The sequence below is a fragment of the Diabrotica undecimpunctata genome, chromosome 1 (assembly GCF_040954645.1).
Source record: "Diabrotica undecimpunctata isolate CICGRU chromosome 1, icDiaUnde3, whole genome shotgun sequence".
In the NCBI taxonomy this organism is placed as follows: Eukaryota; Metazoa; Arthropoda; class Insecta; order Coleoptera; family Chrysomelidae; genus Diabrotica; species Diabrotica undecimpunctata.
In genome coordinates, this window is record NC_092803.1 from 150,404,024 (window position 1) to 150,429,997 (window position 25,974).

The following is a 25,974-nucleotide window of genomic DNA, read 5'->3' on the forward strand; positions in this document are numbered from 1 at the left end:
TCGTCAAATCAGCTGTACCTACTTTAATTTTGAAGAAAGAGAAATTATTGTTTATATATAAGAACGCATGCTTCTATTGAAGATTTATTTATATCGTTAAAACTTCTCTTGGATTTTTTGCCCTTATTAATTTTTTCTTATTCACCTTTTGGTGAGATATATTGAAACCACATGGGTGAAACTTGCTGAGCGTCGTTAACGACTTTCCACAGACCATGGCCGACCATGCAATAACAACTGCAGCTGCTATTCAGAACTCAATGGCTACCTGAATATACATACATGCAAGTATCAGCTACATCTGAAACCAACAGCTACATTCTACAATTCTCTCCAAGAAGCTTAAAGACAACAATATTTGCCATAAGTGTTATTTTAAATCTTTATGTAAAGCTGTAGGCAAGATTTGCTCTATTTTCTTTAAACTTAATAATGCAATTTCTAAATTAGATGTCTAAATTTCTAAATTAAAAAAAAATAAATATGATTAGTTAATACTTTAGTTTATTTGTCCCAGCCAAACTCATTTTTTAAATTTATTTTTAGATAAGATAAGACGTTCTCATGCCTGAGAGACTGAGCTAAACGACGCCTAAGAATTGTCTTCCAAAGAAAGTTGTGAGTTTTATTATTCTACACTGGCTCCCAACTTTCGGAGGTAGCTATATTGTTACCCATTAGCACCCACCGTTTCCGATGGATCGTTCACCATCACATGTGGTCGCTCACCAACCAGATGGACTGGACGACTTTTAAACCAGTTCCCCCAATATATTTTTTTAAATATGCCGGGAGACTTATGTTATGCTACTATTTTTCAATTCAATTTCTTCCAACATAATATCTGTTTTTTTTATAATAATTTCCATCGAAGTTTATTTCATAGGTAGGATCGCTCGAATATAGTTTGGTTTGAAACAGCGTGTTGAGATATCTATTATGATCTTGTCTTTGTATATGGGATGAGGGCTGTCTATATCGACTTTTGTCCTCCTCTTTTTTGAAACCTTTGTTATTTAATGACCCGCTCTGCTCTATGTGAACGTTTCATCGGATACCCATGGGCGTTTATATGTTTATCTCTTTATTAGTAACTCTCTTGTCGTTTTTCCATTACTAAGGATAGTGATTTCTTCCAATATTCCTAACAATTTTTCTTCATTGGTCTCTATCTTCAGTATCTTCATTATTTTGTGTTTTTCTAGATATTCTACCAAACGAACATTTAGAACACTCTCAAAAATTTTGCCGAAAATGGGAATGATTGAGATGGGACGATAATTTCCAATTTCATCTAAGCTTCTTTTTTGAACACTGGTAGCACTTTTGTTACTTTGAAAACATCTGGAATAATCCCTTCAGAAAGACAATTATTATAAAGTATAATTAATTTGTCAATAATTATATCGATTGTTTCCACAATTATTTTTTTGTTTAAGAAATAAAAATCCGTGCAGTGTGAATTTTACCTATGTGTGATATGAGGGAGGCCTATGTCCAGCCGTTAACGCGTACAAGTTGATGAAGATGATGCTGATGATCTAAAAATTAAGTGACACCATAGGAGGTGTAAAATATTAAGGCTAAATTAGCTACTAAATCACCATAGGTGTTAACCCTTTCAGGACGGTTGACCGATATATCGGACAGAAAGAAAACTGCCACACGGACGACTGACCGATATATATATATATATATATATATATATATATATATATATATATATATATATATATATATATATATGTCACTATGTTTATCCGTCTCCAAAGACCAGTGTATGATTAAGCAGCCAAAATGTTAAAATAAAATTGGCAGGTAGACGACTGGCGAATATATCGTGAGCTCATAATTTGCCACACGGACGAATGTCATTTATATCAGTCACCGACCGATATATGCGACACTCGGCTAGAGAGAAAGATGCGCACGCAGCATACAGATTACTTGAAATTTCCGGTCGCTACGTCGCCACATGTTTCAGTAGCACTAAAATGTCATGCAACGAGAACGCCGGGCCTTCGAGCAAAAGAATTAAAGTTAATAATAAGACTACAAATGATTATTCTTCGTATTGTAGATTAACCCAACAGAAAGTGGCTAATTTACTAAAAATAGTGGACACACCTTAGTTTTCTGATAGTGAAGAGAAGCCATTTTCTGATAATGGGAGTATCTATTTGCCAACTGGAGAAAGTGATCAAGAAAGCAGTGCTGAAGAAGAAATTGATGAAGATATAAGCTTAGAGAATTGTGACAACTTAGATGCAAACGATCAAAATAATATTGAAAAAGATTATAGTGACATATAAATCCAGTGGGAAAAAATCAATTCGTCCCCAAGTAACATTAATTTGATGATAGTCAGAGCGGAGTACAGGACATGATGAACTTAACGGAAAAACCAAAGGTAATAGATTATTTTTTGAAAATTTTTACCGAGGATACAGCCAAATATATAATTGATGAAACTAACAGGTACGCTATGTAAAAAAATGATAAAAAATGGAAACATCTTTATTTAGATGAGTTCTTTACCCTTCTTGGATTGACTATGCTTATGTCCAGAAACAAAAAGCTTGAAGGAAAGGAGAATTGGTCAAAAGATCCTCTTTTTTGTACTCCGCATTTTTTAGCAAACAAGTGTCAAGAGACAAATACAAATTATGAAATATTTGCATTTCTCTAACAATAAACATGCAGAAGCTGGAGATCGCTTGTATAAAATAAAAGAGGTTTTGACACAAATAAAACAAAGATTTTAGTCACAATTCTATCCCTTTGAACACATCGTTATTGATGAGAGTATGATATTATTTAAGGGAAGACTACTTTTTAAACAATACATAGAAACCAGTCTCATTTGGGTATAAAACTTTATGTTATATGTGACTGCGAGACTGGTTTTGTTCTGGATTTTATTGTTTATGTTGGGAAGAATACATATTCTACCGAAGAAACTATCAAAGGCTTGGGTGTCACTGGAAATGTTTTGGCTCAGCTTATGAAGGCCACTAAACAAAGGCCACTCACTGTTTACTGATAATTTTTATAGCAGTCTAATCTTGTCACATTATTTGTATGAACATAAAACAAATTCTTGTGGGCTAGTTAGATCTTAGAGGCTTCACATGCCTTCTTTGCAAGAAAAATTAAAAAAAAGTGAAGTAGATTGGAGAAATTCTGACATTTGCTTGGTGTTTAAATGGAAAGACAGAAGAGACTGCATTATTGTTATGATGATAACAACAATGCATGAAAATAAAATGATTGTTCTTGACAAAATTGATCCTACTACTAAAGAACCAGTAAGGAAACCAGATTGTGTTATTGAGTACAATAAACAAATGGTACAATGGTAAAATGGTAAAATGGTACAAAAAATTATTTTTTCACACAGTAGATATCTGTGTACTAAATGCCCACGCTATGTTCTTGACAAACCAGACTATGCCAATGCCGCTAGCCAAGTTTCAACTGAGTCTTATACATGAGATTTTTAGAAGGTAAGTTTTTGTTTTCAGTCTTTCTTTAGATACATTATAGCTTTTTTTAATTTCAGATATAAATATCAAGTGAAAAATCCCAGACATACCATACTAAAGAAAATTTTTAAAAAAATGCACTTTTCTACCAAAAAATTAAAAAAAATATTTTTTAACGTTTTTCAATAAAAGCTATATAATATATAAATTCATTACATTAAAAAATATCTATGTCTTTACTCAATAAATAGTTTTATTAAACATAACGTGTTAATTTTTTTATTCTGACCGATATATGTGCCATCCGTTCACAAGGCATGCTAAAAACTACCGTCTGTGTGGCGTTGCAAGGGCAAATATGTGCCGTCTTGAAAGGGTTAAGGAATAAAAAAACAATAATAGAAAAGCGCTTTTTGCACTTTATGACAATATACCAAAGATAGTATCTCGAAAAAAAAAACATAAATGACAGAATTTATTTTCAATAAAAAATACTCATAAAAAAATTATAAATAAAAATATTCGATGTACTGCCTAGATTGGCATACTTACTAAATACATATTAAAACGAACATACTTTTTTAAAGGAAAAAACCTTGAAGTAAATTTTAATCTACACCTGCCTTTTTTTGATCGTTTTATTCCATAAAATTAACAATTTAATAGCCAAAAAAATATTAATTATGGGAAAACCCCACGAAAATTGATTAAATTTGATCTTATAATGTCATATTGTTGACAACATTATTATTTTTTTAGTTCTACTTTGTGTCGTTTGTTTCTCGTTAGGTCGTAAATTTACACTTGTTATATATAAAATAAAATAATAATCATGAATTAATTTGAATAATTGAATGAGGCTGATTCACTACCTTTTATAAATTACAAATTATCATTAAACAGCTTCTTGTGGTTAGTCAAACACAAGATGAGAATTATTTACAGTAATAATCGAAATATACAAATTTTTTAAACTGGTAGTAAAAATGCTATTAAATTTTAAGTGGCCAGAAAAAATCATTTGTCTGGTCGGTTTAGTATTACATTAACATAGCTTTTTATTTTCCTGTTTCGTAAATTTTTTAAATATCAAGAAATTTTTAGAATATAAATAATCGTGTTTATAGAGAGTAAAGGATAAAAATAGCAATCCAAATGAACATCATAAACAAAGTAAAACCAATAAAAAACATATATCTGTAACATTAAAACTTTATGAGGCTTCTATTAGCCTCAAATCCTGAAATCATCAAGGTTATCCTGACCTTGTTTACAGTAGACCTAAAGAGTTCATTAGTGGTACAGCCAAACCACTCTCTCAAATTACGCAACCATGACATTCTTCTACGGCCTGAATTACGTTTTCCTTCTATTTTTCCTTGCATTATATTTTGAAGTAATGCATATTTATGTCCTCTCATCAGGTGACCCAAATAACCTAACCTAACCTAACCTAACAAAAACTAGAAAACCACAAATCCTAAGACGGCGACGGTGTTTCAGCAGAGTTATTTAAACACAGCGTACAGTAGATCATCAATTTTGTGCAAAAAGTGATTTGTAAAACTTGGTTTGGGGAGCAAATGCCTGAGGAATGGAGCCTATACTTGTTGCTGTTGAACCAACTAAAATGCAATAATTTGCATTGCAATAATTATAATAATTACAGCCGAATAACTCTCCTGAATACCGCAGACAAGATATTGTCAAACATCTTGTATGAGAGATCAAAGCCTGATACCGAAGCGTTTTCCTAAGATAATACATACAAGGCAGGTTTCGGGCGAAATGTACCATCTGTTTGTCGATTTTAAAGGGGCATATGACAGTGTTACAATACCAAGTCTGTACAACGCTATGGATGACTTACGAATTCCAAAAAAACATTGATGCAAGATTAAATGTCACAATGACTAAGATGCTGTCGATAGTCAAAATTCAAAACAACGCCGCATCAAACCCATTTAAAATACATCCGAGATTAAGACAGGGAGACGCGCTGGCGTGTCAGCTTTTAAACATAGCCTTAAAAAAGACGTTCGAGGCGCTAAATTGGAAGCAAGCCATAAATGAACTCGTGGAAGGAAGGACTATCAAAAACAGTTTAGGACCTACGAAGTTCCCCGTACGAGAAGCGCAATTGCGGCCTCACCTGACCCCTATGAAAAGTTTGCCAAAGTTAGTTAGTTAGGAGATGGAAGAGGTCAAAGAAGCTAGTCCTGAGAATTACAACTCTCAACGTCGGGAGTATGACAAGAAAAGGAAGGTAATTCATCGAAATCATGCAGAAGGGAAGTATTATATATGTGGAAAGGTAATAAATCGAGAGATCTTGGAGATGGATGCAAGTTAATATATAGGAGTGCAAACAGTCATAGCAGAAATGCAGTGGGTATTATTTTGAATAACGAGTGGAAGGAAGATCCTGTAAGGGTAATCAGAAGAAGTGATAGAATAATGAGTTTCCAACTTAATACAAACGATACCAACGTGAACATCAGAAGTGCGTCTACGCCCACAGATCGGGTGTGAAGAACGGAAAAAAAAGAATTTTGGAGTCCACTTGACTGCAAGATGCTTGAGATTCCTGTAGACGAAAAATATTTTATTTAAGGTGATTTGAATGAATATGGGTATAGAAAGAGCGGGAATAGAAAGAGTTCATGGAAGTTTGAGGATGAAAATAAGAAATGATGGACGGAAATATTGTGATTGACTTTGCAGTGGCATGGCATTTGTCTGTAAATAATACGTTCTTTATGAAGACCAGTATATTGCCGATAGAAGCGGGAGAAGAGAAAGTCAGAAGGCAAAACAGAGGATGCAATATCCCAAATGAGAACGTATTACCAGAAATAAAGAGAGATGAGGTTGTCCAGGCGTTAAATGGGATGGAGAATGGTGAGGCAGTAGGATTTGATGGATGATGATGGAATACCTGTGGAGTATTGGAAGGCTCTAAAAGAGGGAAGGGTGGATCTTTTGTGGCAAATAATGAGTAGCATATATGAAGAAGAAAGGATGCTTAATGTATGGAGAGAAAGTGCGATGGTATCATTATATGAAAATAAGGGAGAAATTCAGGACTGTAAAAACTATAGAGGGATAAACTTAATGTGGCACACAATGACAATTTGGGAGATGGCAACTATAGAGTGAAGGTTAAGGGGGAAACATTGATACGAGAAGAACCGTTTGCGTTTATGCCAGGAAGGCGAATGGATGCCTTGTTTGCTTTGAGACAGTTGATAGAGAAATACGACAAGAAGAAAAGAGAGCTACATTCGGTATTTATAGATCTTGAGAAGACATACAACACAGTTTCTAGACAAGAGATATGGATATGTATAAGAGAGTAATGGGTACCTGAGGAGTACGTAAGGCTCGTAAAGGATATGTATTAGGGAACGTACACCAAAGTAAGGACTTATATCAGATTGATCGAAAGTTTTCCAGTGACGATTGTCACTGAACCCGATATCGTATAAGTAGAGAAGAGCAAATAAATGCTGGAGAAGAAGTTGGAGGTTTGGAGAAGGGCTATTGAAGAGGGAGAAGTTAAGGTTATCAGGTTGAAAATGGAGTCTATGTGGTTGTGAAAAGCAGGAATGATTGGGTACATCGAATCGCTTGGAGAAAAAACAAGTAGGTGAATTTAAATACCTTGACACCTAAATGACGGAAAGTGGAACACTAGATCGAGAAATTACCCACAAGATACAGGCTAGTTGGTTTCACTGGAAGTGAATGAGTTGGGTATTCTGTAATCAAAGAACTGCAGCCCTTGCTGAAAGAAAAGATATACAAGAGTGTGGTAAGGCCTACGTTGTTGTGTAGCGGTGAAGTGTGGCCTATAAAGCAGATTCAGTAAAAGAAGATAAAGGTAGTTAAAATGAAAATGTTACGGTGTATGTTGGGTAAGACTAGAAGGAACAGGATCAGGAAAACGACTTAATTAGGAAAAGAGCCGGCATAACTACAGTCTCAATAAAGATTCAAGAACAAAGACTGCAATGGTTTGGTCCTACGTTCCCGTCAACCTATGTGGACGAAAGATAGAGATGTTAAAAGTTTAATGGAAAGAAAGGTAGAGAAAAACCCAGGATAAAATGGAGGGAGTGCAAGGCAGAGGACGTGAGGGAGAAAGATTTAGGTGAAGAAGACACAACGGACAGAAATGAATGGCGAAGAAGAGTAAGAAACAGCGACCGCTAAAAAGATAAAAGTTTAGGAAGAAGAAGAAGAGCTCAAGTGCTACTATAGTATAATTGATATTAATTGATCCATAACAATAAAAGCACTATCATGGTCAGGTCATATTAACATAATTAAGTGGTCTCAAGAACTCATATATAAACAAAGGCCATATAGAAAGAGAAGGAAAGCTAGGCACAGATCAAAATTTAAATACTAGGTGGAGAAAGCTCTAACATCATTAGGAGTACCAAAGCGGCAAACTCGAGGAAGAATAGATAGAAATGGAATTTAATTTTAGGACAATCAAAGAATCATAAACGGATATAGAGCCAAGGAAGATAATAGATGATTAGAGATCTCGGTGCTTTATATATATTTATAGTAAAATTAAAAATATATTTTTAATATCAATATATAGGCTGTTTTTGACCAAGTATCACCTTTTAATTAGAAAATAAATGATTTAATAGTGATAGACGATTGACTCATTGGATTATCGAGCTGCTGACAATCTGGTATAATAGCTGGTTCTAGAACATTATGGATGGAGTTCTGAACAATCGAAACATTTTTCCAAAAATACCTGCCTTTCACCAAGTCTTCAATAAAACCTTCGTAGTCCTTCATAAGGGCATAAACAAAATTTGGACTATTTATTTGTAACAACTCAACTCTAAACCTTTCAACTAGATATGTTCTTGGCGCCATTGCAATCTTACACACCTAAGGCAATAATAAGATGAGACGCGGTGGATACGACGTCAAACTTAAAGAGCTGACCTTAGTGTAAACTGATGGGGAAGTGTAGTGTATATATCCTGTAGCAGACAGTCATTCCTGTGCTACTTACATGTGAATAGAAAATTGGTTTCTAAGGACATTTACTCTTAAGCAGCATTCCTTACGCTCTGCAGTTCCATACACTGCATTTGTATTGGATTTAATCTTACCAATCAGTTCTACAGCTTCCTGTAGCTGTTTAATCCTAGCCCACTTTGAAGCGAGAATTGATTAATAATGTGAAATTGTTTTAAAAATTCCTATTATACAGAATAAAATTAACACAATTTATTGGTAAACAATCTAGCAGAAGTGGAATTCCAAATTTTTATTTTTAAGTACTTTTGTTAATTACTTTAGTAAGACACATTATTTGACAAAATTTTATAGATTCCGTATTTTAACAGTTTATTTTGAAATAATTGTATAAGAAACCAACATTCTATATTTTAAAGATTACTACTCGTATTATTCTTAGCTACCTATTTAAAACCGCCGTTTTCACAATCGAACACAATTTTTACAGAAAAACTAATTACATATCTTGCAATTTAATCTGACGATTTGCAGTTATGCATATTTTGCTTTGTTGACTTTATGTTGCAATATTTATTCGCAATTCGGCAACCAGCTTAAGCAAAAAATTGTTGTTCCATAGCTCACTATTTGTTTCCTTGTTATTATGATTATTGTTGCGAATCTAACAACCATGCTGGAAATTAGTGCAATCCTTACTATTTATTTTTTTACAGAAGTAATAAAAAGTGGTCGATTCCAAATACAATCTAGTGTTATTAAACTAATTAGTCATTTTTAACTATTAGGAAACAAAAATATGTGTTTTTCGGGAAGCTTTAATTTGTTTATTAAGATATAATTAAAAAATATGCTATTCTGTTGACTACGTTTAGCGGTAATTGTACTAATTACATAAGTGCCTTTTTTATAGTGACGTTTAAACCAGTATAATTACATTGTTATAATTTGCTAAACATTTCTTTCGATATCCACTTGTAATCGCCGTTCTGACTAAACAAAAACAATTGAGAAAGTTAAAAAATAATTTGACTCAAAAGATTAAGATAATTTCTGATTTCTTTCAGCCTCACAATCCCTAAAGTATCATAAAATGACTGTCTTATATAGTATTTACAGTAAGCATAAACTTTGTTGTCTACATATCTCTACAGAAACAATCGTTTATTTCATCGATATTATTCACTGAGAAGTGAGTTTATCAAGAAAAGTTTGGCTAATTGGCTTAGTTCCAGTGCCATAAAACAAAACACACACACACACACACACACAAGAAAAGTTGTTGAATGTATATCACACACAAATTACACATGATTCTCAAGTAAATTTAAGTTTTTCAGTGCAGTCAAATAACAATTGGACTATATTATGGACTAAATAATACCACACTACACATTTAATTTGTGTACTGGTAAATTGTGTCTATGCAGGGATACTTAAATACGTATTCTCCATAGCCCATAAACTGCTTTCTTTATATTCTACTTTGCATATACATAAGACAAAATTTCTAAAAATACTACAAGAAAAATCTGGGTCCTGATCAGATCTCTACCTCATGTTTATACAAAATATAACAAGCACTTATTATCACAATAACTCTGATAAGATGATATATTTATTATTTTCTTTTACGATCGCTTTTCAAACTGAATAATTTCTACTTCTTCCAATATTTGGATATTGAATATGATTCACTTTATTTGAACAATACCGAAAATCTCGATAGTCCCTTCTTAATGTTACTCTGGAAAATCCGTTGCAGGACTATTACATACTTCGCCGGTAACGTGAACTAGTAACATCCCGTCGGTCTCTAAAACCGACTTTTTTAAAAATGAATATTTTTTATTGTGATTTTAATGTGGCTAAATATTTACTATAGCTGTATTTAAATAATTATATAGTAAAAAGGCTAAAGGCCAGTTCCATTAACAAACTTGAAATGTGGTGCCTGTGTTGAATGCTTAGAATATCATGGACCGACAGGGTCAGAAATGAGAAAGTACTCAGAAGAGCGGGCTTACAGGATAGGGAACTTTTTAGTTATGTAAAAAGTAAGAAGACTGCATACTTGGGACACATATTACGAGTAGAAAGATATACTTTTCAGCAACTGATACTCAAAGGGAAGATAGAGGGTAGGAAAGGTCTGGGACGTAAAAAAATGTCATGGCTGAGCAATATTCGACAATGGACAGGAATCCACAGCTATGAAATGCTTGGCAATGCTGCTAAAAACAGATTTATTTAATCCTGACTATTTAACATCTCACCTGATAAGACGATGTACGGGGGACGCCTACGCAGAAATGCACGGCACCTTAAGAAGAAGAAGAATATAGTAAAAAAAGTAACTCTTAAATATTTTTACTTTTTGGGGTAGATACTGTTTTTTTCTGACCTTCTTTGGTTATGTTAGTACTAAAGGGATTTGAGGTTTATTTTTTCGTAACGTTCCAATAACAGTTAAACGATGTTCACGTAAAAGTAACAGTGCAAACTGAACGCTTGTGAAAAAAGCGGTAAAAAATAATGTTACTTTTTGAAAGGTAACATTATTTTTTATTCCTCAAATCAGTTCACAGTTCCTCCATTTTTGATGAATAGTACATCTTTTTATTATATTATGCTTTACAGTTTTCATTTATAATACTAATAATAATATTATCGTATAGCATCTCTGCCGGGAAGATCTTTTCGGACAGGTTCCAGCGCCAATTGCATCTGTAACCTTGTTTCAAGTAGCTAGTGTCGATTCACACCAACCCATGCAAGCAAGCAAGCGATTTAATTAAACCAAGACTGTAAGACATGTTCACCCCTTACAATTACGTTTGGGTGTAACAATTCATTGGAGAGTCCTCTACGCTGCGCCTGTCTGGAGTACTGCAGTTTTAATAAAGGCGTACAGAAATCAGCTCACCCAAGCAGATAAGAAGAGTCTATTGAGGGTGGCGTGTGCATACAGAATGAGTGGGGTGAGTTATCACCGGGTGTATTCCGATCCACGTGCCAGTGAAGGAAAGAGGACGACTATATAAGAGAAGAAATGAAGACATAGCAACAGAACGTTTAAAAAAAGAAGAAAGGGAGAGGTCCATAATGGTGTGGCAAGAGGATTGGGCCGAGATGAGAAGGTTGGAGCAGCGGACGAAGTCGTTGATTTCTAATCTAAGAAGATGGATGGATTGCGGGCACCGGTGTTTGGATTACTTCCTGACGCAGATGCTCACCGGACATGGTTGCTTCAGGGCATACCTTCACAGATTTGGAAAGGCAGAAAATGACTAATGCCTGTCTTGTTAAATATCGGACACTGCCTCTCACACTCTATTGGTATGCGATAGATGGATATGTAAGAGGATCCTGCTTGAGAGAGAGCTAGGAAGTAGGGTGCAATCAGTCACAGAACTGGTGGAAATGCTTAGGTCGTCAGATCGGTGGAGAGCAGTTCAAAGATATGTGAGGAAAACATTGGAGAGAAAGGAACAAGTAGAAAGGCGACCCGAAGGGAGGCAGAGTGTCCAGGAGCAAGCAAGAAGATAAGGCAGATGGAGAAGAGGTGAGATTGAACATGAACAGGGAGGAACAGAGGGAGAGAACAATTCAGTCGTAGTGAGAAAGTGCTAGAATGCATGAAAATTGTGCGAGAATGAGAGATCGGGTAAATGTCGTGCCGATGTTGCTTCCCAATTAGGGCGATCCACCCGGTAAATCACCGCTAAGGAGGGTGTTTTTTTAGCAGGTAAGTCTCTGGCATTGACGGCGATGGTGTCCGAACAACTCTTGCGCGCGGCCTCGGATATCATCGTGGTCACGCTGGAAGAGTTCTCCATATCCGAGGCTGGAAGGCGGTTCTGCCCACCTTCTAGAACCGAGGTATGTTTCGAACATTTGGACCACCCGCTCTTATAAAAGAAGAAAAGAAAAAAGCTTTTCATGTAATACGCTATATCTGCTGCAAACGTAATTGATCGGAGGTTAGTACAATTTACATATAAATTAATTGCGGGATAGTTGAAAACAAATAAGAAATGTAATTTAAACAATTTTTTTGGATAACATATATTGTACTTACATATATCCCGCCAAAATATTAAGCAACGTTGATTTTCCTGCACCAGAAGGACCAAGAATGGCAGTTAACTCTCCAGATCTGAACTTTCCATTGATCGATTTTAATAATTGCCTCCATCCTACAAAAAATTTATTAAAAATTAATATATTACGCAAACTAATATAATTCGTAAAAACTAATACGAATTTTAACAACTTGCTTAAAAATATCTCTATCTTATGGGTTTTGGGTTCGGGTACTGATACTGTTTAGTTTAAATGTATAATCTAACAAGCTGTCTAAGAGACTGATTCAGATTCAGCTCAGCGTGCTGATATTGTTAGAGGTGTAAAATTACATAAACAATGGAGCATTTGATAAAACAGGTAGATCCCTAGATGGTGCGATAATTTAAACAATTTAGGAGGCTAATATTGAAGAACAAACAGACTTTAAAGCCTACATACAAGAAGGAAGAAGTAAAAGAAGAAGAAGGTAGATTCATTTTTTATGGAATTTCAAGCCTCAGAACAATAGAACCTCGCTAAGCTGAATAGTTATAACTGTGTTAGATAGCTTGTTAGACTATATGACCTTCACTTTCCTCACAATATAAAGTCTATTATATTTTAAAACGGGGAACATAACTCTGTACGATAATAATAAAGGAAATGTTGAGTCGTATATATATTTAATGCAAAAAATCGAACTATCAATGTTTAATCTAAAGGCTGCTTTAAATAGAAGATGTTAGCATGGGCAGCATTTGGAAGTTTACAAACAGTATTTAAATCAAACTTAACAAATATTTTACAAGGCAAACACTTTCGATCAGTACGTATTGCCCGTTCTGACATATGAAACTGAAACATAGGCTTTTAACAACAACATAGTCCACAAATTTCCAAGTGACTCAGAGTTATGGAATAAAGAATACTTAGCATCGATCTCAACGAATCCAATGCGATCAGGTCAACACCATCTTTATACAGGTCACAAAATTGATTTTGAAAACTCCAAAACCGTAGCCCTCATTCGCTTCTATAAACCAAGAATTATCCGAGAAGCCATAGAAATTAAAAAGAGGCCAAATTTTCTCAATAAAAGCGATGACGGCATATAGTTACCTCCGACAAGTAGACCCCTCATTAAGAAAATATTGTCCGCTCCACCCGCCAATCAAAATCCTATTGTCAGAAATGTTCGCGCCAACCCCCGCGCCAATCCCCGCGCCCATCCCAACGCTAACTCCCATGCCAACCAAACCTCCCAAACCACGTCACCAACGACTGTATAAATGAACAGTCCACTGTTCCCAATGACAGTAATGCATCGGTTAATGTTAAATATAGTAGTGTCTGGGGGCTCGGGAGACTGAGACCTCGGAAGCCCTGGAGAATAAATCAAAAATGATGTCAAAATATCGGCGCAATAATAATCGACGTGGTTTAACCCGGTAGACTGTTGTGTTGAATATTAATGTTTGTAATAGTATTAATCTTAGCTCTAATAGTTATAAGAAGTTCTAGTTCAAATAAGAAGAAGAGAAATACAGACAGTCCTTAAACTAAATGTACTAATACAGATGATATAAACCGAATGGCCGATCACGAATGGATGCAAAAAACAACGAACATAAATCAATAGACACACCTAAGGGAGTTTTTTATTCGATGTAATATACTGATTTACTTTACGAATAAACTTTCTACGACAAGCTGGTTTGCCCTAAGTACGAAATGGAGAACAGAAGGACAAAAATTACCGAAATATATTTAATTTTTGAAGCGAAGCTTCTAAACTGGCCATTTATTTTTGTGAAATTGTCAGTTGCATTACATTTTCTGTAGTAAAATGCTGAGGCCAGCATCACGGAAGTTTCGCCACGACACGGCGTCATGAAAGTAGCGCCACGAAATTTCGGTTCGTGTTTCGCAGTCACAGTTAAAATCTATAACAAAAGTAATAAATAAATAATAAAATTATTTCATTCGATTTTAAAAATATTATTTAAATTTTAAAAATACAGAAAACAGTATGAAGCTTCGTGCTAGTACACAGTACCGCCTACTGTACTACTTATTTTTATTAAAAAAGTGACTGAAAAACATATCTTTAAGAAGAGTATCTGCAAGAAACAAATTTCTGTAATTGTTTTATAAAGGTCGGAGTATTATGCAATAGAAGGCATAAAGCGCTTATTTTTTTTCTCTAAGACTGTGTTTTACGTTCACACTGTGGTTTATTTCGGTCTATATATGTCGGTATAATCATTCCATCCAGAATTCAATCACTTAAATTGTTTCCCTTTATAAGCATTTGTTAAAAATTTTATCCAGAGAAAATTTAATACATATTTTGTTTTACTTTCACACTCTAAACATTCATAAACATAAGTCTTGGATGTTTATAAAGAAATATCATTATAGTAGGCCAGTGTTATACAAGAAATTAGTAATGAACTTGTAACTTCATATGCAAATGTAACCTATTGCAATTGATTGTGCGTTACATAATTTAAACCAGTCAGATAAGGATCTTTGATGTTTTGCGTGAAGTTGATTTGATAGTACAGTTTATTTATTATTATTTTTCTAAAATTTAAATTTTTTAAATATTGTGTTTTTACGACTTTTTTTAATCTAAAGCGAATTAATACATAAATTAATAAATGAATATTTATATATTAACAAAACACGTGAAATTAGTTCCTCTTATAAAATTTACTAAAAAAAGAGGTTTTAATAGCTGTGGAGCTTGACCATATTTTATATTTTCGATATAATAATCTCGAAATCATTTATAACTTGGTTGTATCGTAGATAATTATAGGAATTCAATTGAACAAAATTAAAAATGAACTCAAATCTCTTAAGCTATGTTTCCATTGGTAGAAAGAGAAATCAGGTGGTAAAATCTTTCAAATCTAATAGAAAAAAATTCATTCAGTTAACCGTTTTCTTTCTTAACCCTTTCTACAATAAATGTATTAACGGTCAAGAAGGCTTTAGTAAGACTCCGCCTACATTTATTATATAGTATGTTAATCTATGATATACTAAAATACCATTATGAAAATTCAGCTAGTCCTAGATTTACAAAGACAATCAGAACTACTAAAAAAGTAAAATTTACGATTGCAATTTCACTTAAGATCAATAAAAAATATACGTCAATGTAAATATTTAGGCTAACTGTTGATGTACTATTTACAAATGTATGATTTAACGAACATCAAATTTAGTACCCCAGCAACACACAAGTAGTACACATACGCGGCGTAGTAATCATTATAATTAAAACATAATCAAGTATGTCACTAATTCCATCACAATAACTGATAGAAACTACTAATATATATCGATTTATTGCCAATAAAAACTAACATCATTCAGGTATACGTATCAACGGCAGATAAAACAGACGAAGCAAAACAAAACGAAACAAAACAAAAAGAAACGAAATAACATTTGGCCAAAGTTGAACAAGGACGCGATGGAGATATAATAGGATCGTGGGGTCTAAAAGAGCGAAATAAACGCGAAGACTGACTGAACACCTTCGCAATGCGGGAGGAACTAGTAATTACCAACACCTACCTCACATTATCATAGAGAATCACATGGCGATCACCTCAAGACACATCACACGTTGTTCAAAATCAAATCAATTACATCTTACATTGGTAAAAACATACTTAGTTAAAAAAGTACAGAAAACCAAATCCCACGAAACACATACACAAAAAAACGAGAGGTACAACAATATATAAAAAAAAAAAAAAAATATATATATGTCCATGAATCGGAAACAATAAACATTGCAGAAGAAGAGTTAAATAAACTAACAGATATTAGGTAAGAAATGCTAGAGCAACACCTGCGCCAAAGATAAACAGTAAAAAAAAAGCTTGTATGAACAATAAGGTAATAATGATGACGGGTAGGAGAAGGAGAGTCAAAGTAAAGGACAGTGTAAGATATCAGCAAATTGACAAAGAAACAAAAAAGGCAATTAGACAAGTAACAAATATGTCGATGGAAGAACAGCCTACAGAAATCAAGACACTAGACCGCAAACACTATATGTTTAACTTCCACAAGAAGTACAAGAAGGCAATAGGTTTATACAAACCTAAAAGATCGACAAATTTAACTAACTTTCAGGAGAATCTAGTAATTGACATAAAAGAAACAAAAATATGCAAAAAACACCACTATGCAGAAAACAAAAGGCCATACTTGACCACCAATCATCGAAATGGAAGTAGAAGCCTCAATAAAAAATATAAAGCCGCGGGCCTACATAGACGATATTAATATGGACGAAGACGTAATAAAATGGCTTACTTACTTACCGCAACAAAACGGAAAATTTTCATAGCAATGGCTAAAGTCTACCTTCGTAACAATACCTAAAAAGTCAAACGCAAAGAAGTGCGAATACTACAGAATAATAAGCATTACGAGCTATCTTTTGAAAAGGTTCCTGAAATACAGATGATAAACTAATACAGAAGGCGTTCGTGAAAATATACAGAAGAATATATAAAAAATGCGAGACAAAACATGATAAACATACAATTCGGGTTAAGAGACGCGTTGGGCGCCCGTGAGGTTCTGTTCGCAGTCCAAGTTCTCTTTCAAGATGTAGAGACGTTAATTGCGAGGGCGCTTCATTGATTGTCAAAAGGCGTTCGATAAAATTAAGCACACCAAGCTAATGAACATACTGGATTCAAATAAATTAGACAGTAAGAACATACGAATAATTATTATGCTACTATATATATTATGAACAATTTACAACAATCTGGGTAAGAGATCAATTGACAGAAGCAATATAAATATAGGGAGGAGTACAGCAAGGATGCGTACTGTCTTTAATAACCTATAACGTATATTTAGAATACATAACCCTAGCAGATATAGACGAAAAAATACTGTTAACGGACAAACCACTGAAGGACAAACGTTACGCACATGATACCGTCATCTTTACAGATAGTTTAGAAGGACTGTAGACACTTATTATAAGAATAGCAGAGAAAGTGAAAAATTTGGTTGAGATTTTAATTTTAATGACTAAATATATCAGTAAAAATAGCATTACACCTGGACAACTGTTATTCAACCAGCAATCAATAAAACGGGTCACCAATTATTGGTATTTGCAGTAAGGAGATAAAAGTAAGGATTGAAAACGCAAGATCAGCATCCATCAAAATGAAAAAGATTTTCAGTAGCCACGATCTACAACTCCCCGTTAAGTTTTGCATGCTGAGATTTTATGTTTTCTCCGTTTGTTCTCCGTAAAAAAAGCATCGTAGGAGGTGTTATCGAATGCTCCCTTAATATCGAAAAATAGACCCAAAATCACCTCTTGGTTTATTAGAACGTACTCTACTCTGTACAAGATGGCGCAGTTTCGTTTCCGTAGACAGTTCTGCTCGATACGCATACTGTCCCTGATACATCGGACTTTCAACCAATACATCATCTCTAATATATTCGATCGAGCAGTTTTACTAGAGTCTTTAATACGAGCGACATCAGACTTATCAACCTCCTTCCTCCTTCTGCCTCCTTCCAGGTTTCATCAGGTTTGGGTATAAAAGCCACCCTTATTGGTCTCCATACTTTTGGTATATACCCCAGTCTTAAGTTAGCCTGTAGTATCATACTTTTTTTTGGTACAAAGGGTGATTTCCCTTCTGTAGAAGTAATGGATAAATCCCGTCCGGACGCGATAATTTATGGGACTCAAATGAGTTTATCGCCAATTTGACTTTGTCCTGTTTGACCGCTTGTTTTGCCACACGACAGTTTTTCTTTGAACCATAAGTCATGGTATCCATCTCCATTCTGCTGACATTTATCTAGTGGTATCAGTTTTGTTTTAGAATAAAAAAAGTACACAAAAGTTTCAGCACACGTTTCATCTGAAGTAGACTGAGTACTGAGTAGTAAGTAATAAAATTGTCTACTATAAAGGCTTCTCTATCCCTCAGTGCGTTCTTAGATATTTTCGTTTAATAAATTATCACTGTCAGTATGAATGCTAACATTCGGTATCGAATATGCACTGGAAGAAGAAGAATGTAATTTGTGAATTACGACCATATTATTAGTGTTAAGAACAACGAACTTACATGACCTACTAAACTGTTTCAATGGTAAATGCATTTTCACACATATTTCTTTTGTGTTTATGTACTTAAAAAATTATCAGTTTATGTAATTTCATATATTATGTAGAAGGATGTTAACTTTTATTTAATAATCGTAACAGATATTACTGCCTTTTTAATATTTCAAAGGCAAGGTTCCCTAAATGTTAACTCAGATAATTATAGTATATAGTATCGTTAACAGTTTTTTAAAGATGTAAATTCAACTACAAACCGTATAACAGTTAATTCATTAGTCTATTTCTGCGTTCTCGAGGTGTATCTATGTAGTTCCAGCAACTACTTTCAGATTACGTCTCTCTAATAAATGCATAGATATACAGTGCTCAATCAGTCTGGTATTTCTGGTAATAATCTATTCATTGGTTCAAAATTCTCGAGCTGTAAGGACGGTCATTATTACTCACGGTCACCAGCAAATGGCATTATTATTGGCTCTTTAACTCCATCACTATATCTTACAGCCGTCATTTTTCCAATAATTAAAATTACTAAGTCAGTGCGTCCATTATAACATATGCCCACCGCCCTCACCCCAGACATAAATTGATCTGCCACCAAAGAGAGTGGTTGAACCCATTAAATGCTTATTATATCGTTGTTCTCTTTCTCTTCATACCAATATTATACCGTCAGACGTATATAAACCGAATCTTGATACGTCAGAAAAGAAGCAACGTCTCCTGTCTTGGAAGTCCCATTGATTGTGTTTTATCGTCCAACGAAATCTGCATGCACGTTGCAAGTCAATCGTCGGTGTGTAGCGTATCTTCTTGCGCTTAAATGATATAATGTAACCGTCTTCTGATAGTTTGACTAGAAATAACCCTTCCAGTAGAAACCATCCTTGCCTGAAGAAGCTATTAACCTTCGATACAGTCTATGTCTTGTTTTGTCTTGATGTCAGGACCATGAAACGATCTGGAGTATAAGTTGTGGCTTTTTCCCGTCCTCTTCCATATGTAGAAGCTGCAGATCTTGTCTCTAAATAGCTATTCCATGCCCGGCTTACAACACTCTGAAACACATTCCGTCACATAGCGATTTCCACTTGAGACAGACCTTCCTCAGCTCCAACGCATTAGCTGTTTAAGTTGCACAGTCCCTAATCATCTTAAAGAAATATTACTAAACTAAACTTTATTTTAACTAAACTAAGTTTATTTACTGAAAAGTAAAATACAGGCTTTTTGTATATAGAGTTTTATTACATCTGTTTTTCGATAAATAATGCGTCTATCCACGTTTTTGAGCTGGATTATCTTTTGCACATCATCGGTTTCTGATCACTAGTTAAGTCGGCTTGGGGATAGGCTTTTACTTATTTTATTGCATTTTGAAAACATTTTTGGATCTTGGTTAACAAATATATTTAATTGTGAATTGTCTTATGAAAATACGGATGATTCCCATGTGTACAGTCGCCTAGGTGGTAGCTAAAAGAAGGTGTTACGAACAACTTATTTAAGTTCTATACAGAATTACACCATCTGGTTTCCTGGGGATTCGATATTTGTCGCTCGAACTGAATAGACGTAAATTATCGTGCACGCCGAAAGAGACCAAAGACGAAAACAATTAACGACGGGAATTGCCATGTCTCTGACAATATTATGGGTTTTTTCACCCTTATAGTTTGTACGTTTCAAGTTAAAATATTGAAATATCTGTTAAAGTTGAAAAAAAAGTTTACTTGAATTGGTCACGAAAGCTGCACCAACTGCATTGTTAGATTTTAAAGCATCTATATATAATATAATAAAGACGTTTTGACAAGATTCCAGTGTATTTGACGAAATACTTTTTATTACTAAGTATTTTCGACTTATTGTTTCAGCTTAGATATAGACTACATTGTGGAATATTGACTGACCAAGCGGTGTGAGGATCCGCGATTTGTGGATAGAAGATTTCGAAGGAAAAGTTTAATTTTTCGAATATGTTCTAACTCTTTCATAGTATGTGGTTACATCTGCGCGTCCACGATGATTCCTTTTCGCGGTGGTACCACGATGATTCCTTCCCGCTATCGCCGAACACTATCCTGCTAATTAACACATTTACACAAAAGTTAAGTGCATTTTTTTCCGAATTGATTACATTTTTATGAGTTAGGCCAAGTGTTTTCTTGTTTTCAACCATATATACTTATATTTTATTTCCGTATTTACTACTATAATTAATTAACCAGCCAATTTTCAATTCATCCTTGTTTAAACACTGTGGTTTCCTCAGTTTATCTTTAGCGTTAAAGAATCTTCTTTATGCATGTCCGACGTGAAGTTGTTACTTTAAATAGTTTTTTCTGAAAGACAGTATACTGCGTTTATGTCATCAAAAGATATACTTTTAAATGCTCGTAATACGATCCTTATACTAGAAAAGTGTACCTAATAATAATAAAGTGATAGTATTCTGCGTATATGCCCTCAATAGGTGTACTTCTAAGTGCTGGTAGTAAGATCCTTAGAACATTCTTTTGAATTGTATGAAGAGTGATAGTATATTTGATTTACTACTTTACTAGACAATATTAGTCACCAAAATGGTTACACGTGTAATAATTAGAAAATGTCAAGAATACGGCTGCGATAAAAGGCTATTTTAAAATAAGTCGTGCAATCGGCTGAATCGGTGGTCTATGCTATGATTTTCAATTTTCGAGATTTATTGGAAAATTTGTCGGTTTTCTAGTAAATATTTGTATCAGAAACAAACTTTTTGGTGTTTTGGCAATTTTTTGCATTATTTCAAAATTTAATCGTGATTTATAATTACGTCAGCGCATTTATCACAAATTTTTTCATTGTTTTGTGAAATTTTCAAATTGAATTAAGTAATACAAATTAAAATTATTGGGACAACTCTTTAGATTATTAAAAGACTTTAATAAATTAAATTAAAAAATTAAAATTGTTATAATCTACATCGGGCCGATAATTTATGATGTCTTCCTCGTATATAAGCAACGTCACATTGATATGATGTACAGCTTAATGGTGTTATAACTAATTTGTAATTTGGAAAAATTATATAGCGATAACATATAAACATACGTCGTTTAAAAGATAATTTGTTTTGATTCAGTTAATTGATTTCTTTATGCTTTCTATGAAATTGAATTTTTGTGTGCTATTTAAATTAATAGTGCTCCGAAATGATTTCCTTTTATTAAATCAGATTTTAATCGGAAGCTATTTTCAAAATAAATTTTTTATTAAACAAACTATCTGGTCTTTCACATTAAAATTAAATAAATTGTTTAATTTTTTTCTCATGATTGAATCTAGCCTTAATAATAAGCCTCAAACATCAAGGGAAACATTTTATGACTAACTACAACAAGCCGTAGACCAAGTTAAAGAGAAGATGATAATACTGGGGGATTTCAACGCTTGGATAGGCAACCAAGTAATACCCAGAATTAAGCAAAAACATAACGAGAATGTCCCATCTATTAACACACAATTTAGACCGCTTATCTTAATATTTTTACGTTAATGTATGTACAAACTGCGGTTTGTATGGATATGGATGATATAAACCGTAGTTTTTAATTAGAATCAAATTTTCTTATTAAAGACTGTTGACATTGTTAAAAATAAAGATAACTACTTTACTCTTCATAAAATTTATATTTTTTGACAAAATTAAAAAAAAACGAATAAAAAAATTAATATCTGATGATTTTATTTTAGGTTTTAGAACATGCAGGCCTTTATGAAGAATATTTTTTTCCATAAAACTAAAAATAAAAAAACTCAATTGGACAGACACACTGATTATCTAATAGAGTCACAAGCAACACTTGAACAAAAAAGTACTTATTTCAATATCCATTTATTTAAAAAATCTAAATTTTAATATATTTCAAGTTTTCTTGTAATTAAATTACAAAATATTTTATGTTTTGTCAATTACTTCAACAGAGGTTGTTCGGAAACCATTGCAGTCAACGCCAGAGATCTATCTCCTAAAAAACACCCTCCTCAACCGTGAATTACAGGACGAACCGCTCTGATTGGGATGCAACGTCGTCACAACATTCACCCGATCTCTCATTCACGCAAAATTCTTACGCCTTAATGCACAATTTTTACGTATTCTCGCAGTTTCTCACTACGACTAAATCCTTCTCTCCCTCTGATCCACCCGGTTTATGTTCAATATCTATCCCTTCTCATTCTGCTTTATCTTCTTGGTTGCTCCTGGGCCTTGCTCTTTCTCTCAAGCAGGTTCCTCTCAAGCATACCAATAGAGTATGTGATATAGTGTCCGATATTTCACAATACAGTGATTTGCCTTTTTCTACCATTCCAAATATATAAAGGTACGCCTTGAAACAACCATGTCCTGTGAGCATCTGCGTCAGGAAGTAATCCAAACGTCGATGCCCGTAGTCCATCCATCTCCTCAGATTAGGAATCAGCGACTTCGTCCACTGCACCACCCTTCTCATCTCGTTCCATTCCTCTTGCTACACTATAATGGACCTCCCTGTGTCTTCTTTTTTAAACATTCTGTTGCTATGTCTTCATTTTTCTCTCGTATATTCTTCCTCTTTCCTTCACTAACACGAGCATCGGAATTCACCATTAATTCTAACTCCCGCGCCTCGGCAGAGACTGTTCTGTATGCACATGCCACCCTCAATAGACTCTTCCTATCTGCTCAGGTGAGCTACTTTCTGTATGCCTTTGTTAAAGCTGCAGTACCAGATACCTCATACAGGCACAAATGACCGATGGTAGGAAATTTATCCTCGTTGTCTTTCCACCAAGATAAGATGTCCACTTTTCTGTATTCTCGTTCTTCTGCTAGATACCATTCCAGTTCATCGTTAAGGCGCACGCTTTTTTGTACAGTGGCAAAATTTTAAGATCGTCGTCACCACAAGAGAACCTAAAAGAAGATAAAACTTCGTTGTATGTTGCTTCCCGGTATAGGCTATTTTTTTCATATTTTTTATATAATTTTTTGAGTTTTGTCAATGTTTCTTTATACGGTGGTGTCGTCATAATTTCGGGTGGTGGTTTATTAGGAGGGTCTAAACAATTTATTCTAGATCTATTAATTATGTTTCATCAATATGAATTAATAAAACAAAAAACCTTTTAAGTTCTATATATTCTAAATATCTTTACGTTGCAAACATAATGCAGATACTTGTATAACTTCAATTACAAAATCATTCCCATAATAATAAACGTGCAGTTTTTGCAGAACATCCCGCGGGACAAAGCGCCAGTGCCGTCCTGCAGAAAAATCGCTGTCCTGCCCGCGTCCCGTACCCACTGTAAAACAAAACAAGGCTCAAAGAACCGATACAAAGAATCAGACATTTTTTGAAGAGGATTGGAATTACAAAAACAAAATTAATCAGAACAGGAATGTGCAGAAATATAAACATCAAAGCTAACATCATATAGAAATAAATCATAAAAGAGAATATTATTGGTATTAAAAAATATGAAGGTATTGCTTTTTTTCAGCAGTGTATTGCTAGTGATCTAGAACATCACTGGTACATTAAAGATTTTAGGTTGGTGCTCACCAGTTCCAGCACATTTACTCAATGCCCTTCTAAAATAAATTATAATTAAAGTTGAGCAAAAACAAAAAAGAATTTTGTAATAAAATTTATAACAGTTTTGTATTGTTTATCTTAATTATAAATAATTAATGTTAACTGTTAGAATCTTATTTTTTCTTCCATATTTACTTAAACAAAATACTTTTATTATAACTGATAATGAATCCGTGTTAAAAGACGCATAAGAATATCAACTTGACTTTTTGCCCTTTATTGTCACTACATTGTGTGCTGATGTATATCATTGTCATGTTTTTTAAATAAAATTATTGCAATGACGACGTTTAAATGGTTTATCAAAACAGTATTTTTACACAAATAATATTTACGATTCTAGTAAAAAAATCTTCTGCAAACTAACAACAGTTTTTAAATAAAGAAAATTTGCTAATTTTTAGTTTAATTAGTGATTCTAATTAAATACAGTTCATTCCAGTTAAAACAAGCCGTTTTGAATGAATCGGTTGATGTTGGTCTGTAAAAAATCCTTAAAAGTTTTCAACTGTAGCATTTAAGTTAAAACCAATCATCTGTTAACCGCTCCCACTTCCAACCAACACTAATATCGAAAGTTAAAATGGAAGTGAATTAAAGTTACAATCCCCCTTAATATTCTTCTGAGGCTATTTTATTATAGCATTTTACTACCTTTAATAGGAAATAACAACTATTTCAGTTGAAAATACGTTTATTTTGAAGTTTCAATCTCCCCTTCAGAAATCGTTCCCAAAATGCAAAAAAGTTACCTTTAATTATAAAGCTATTTTAATGCTGTATCTTTCTTCTTTTACTAAATTTAAACATACGGTTTTCTTAATAATTGACGACTAGTGCATTTGGCTTTAACTGATACTCGCACCAATACGTTTCTACCCTTTATTTTTACCGGGTCATAGCAGACACGACTTCATGTATATTTAACTAGATCATCGATGCCATAATACTATATTATAGTTTGGACGTCTTTACTTTTTACTTGTTTCTTAATTCATGGTAATAACTTAAGCAAACAAAGAAAACTAAACAATGGTTTACCTCAAGGATTAGCCCTGACCATGATATTATGTTTGGATATGGTGACGATCTAGCCTTTGCTCTATAAACACGTTGACCAATGACCCTAACAAATTGTACAAATATTTCACCAAGTTGCGATTACTCAAACCTGAATAAAACTGAAGCCAGCTGCTGCTACCTTAGCAACAATAAGGCAAACTACAAATTAAAGGTACAAATAAATAACATAGTGCTACCCTATCAACTGTATCCAAAATATCTTAAGGTAATCTTAGACAGAACTCTATGATTAAAAAAAATCTTGAAACAACAGTTCAAAAAATAATTATCCGAAATCATCTTATTCAGAAACTGTGTAGCACTAGTTGGGGAGAATAAACAATACATTACGAACATTTGTAATTAGTCTGGTGTATTCTGCGGTCGACATAGAGAGTATTGCAGAGACCTGGAAAAATTACTGCTCAGACTTCAAAAGACACTTTGAAAGATGCATTAGTCTTAGAACACAAGAAACATACAGTTAGAGAGGCAGAATCAATCATCCAAGAAGGCTATCAACCAACTAAAAAATAAAAAAACCCAAGGATCGATGGCATACCGGCTAAAAGTAATG

At 33.8% G+C, this 25,974-nt stretch overlaps 1 protein-coding gene across 1 annotated transcript in view; it reads right to left on the bottom strand.

Moving 5' to 3' along the window:
• The window catches only part of LOC140432361 (ATP-binding cassette subfamily G member 4-like), a 168,063-nt gene that overhangs the window by 99,340 nt on the left and 42,749 nt on the right, over positions 1–25,974 (bottom strand). The window contains exon 2 of the mRNA XM_072520209.1: positions 12,580–12,697. Coding sequence (XP_072376310.1) covers positions 12,580–12,697 — 118 coding nt within the window. The remainder of the gene's footprint in view (positions 1–12,579; positions 12,698–25,974) is intronic.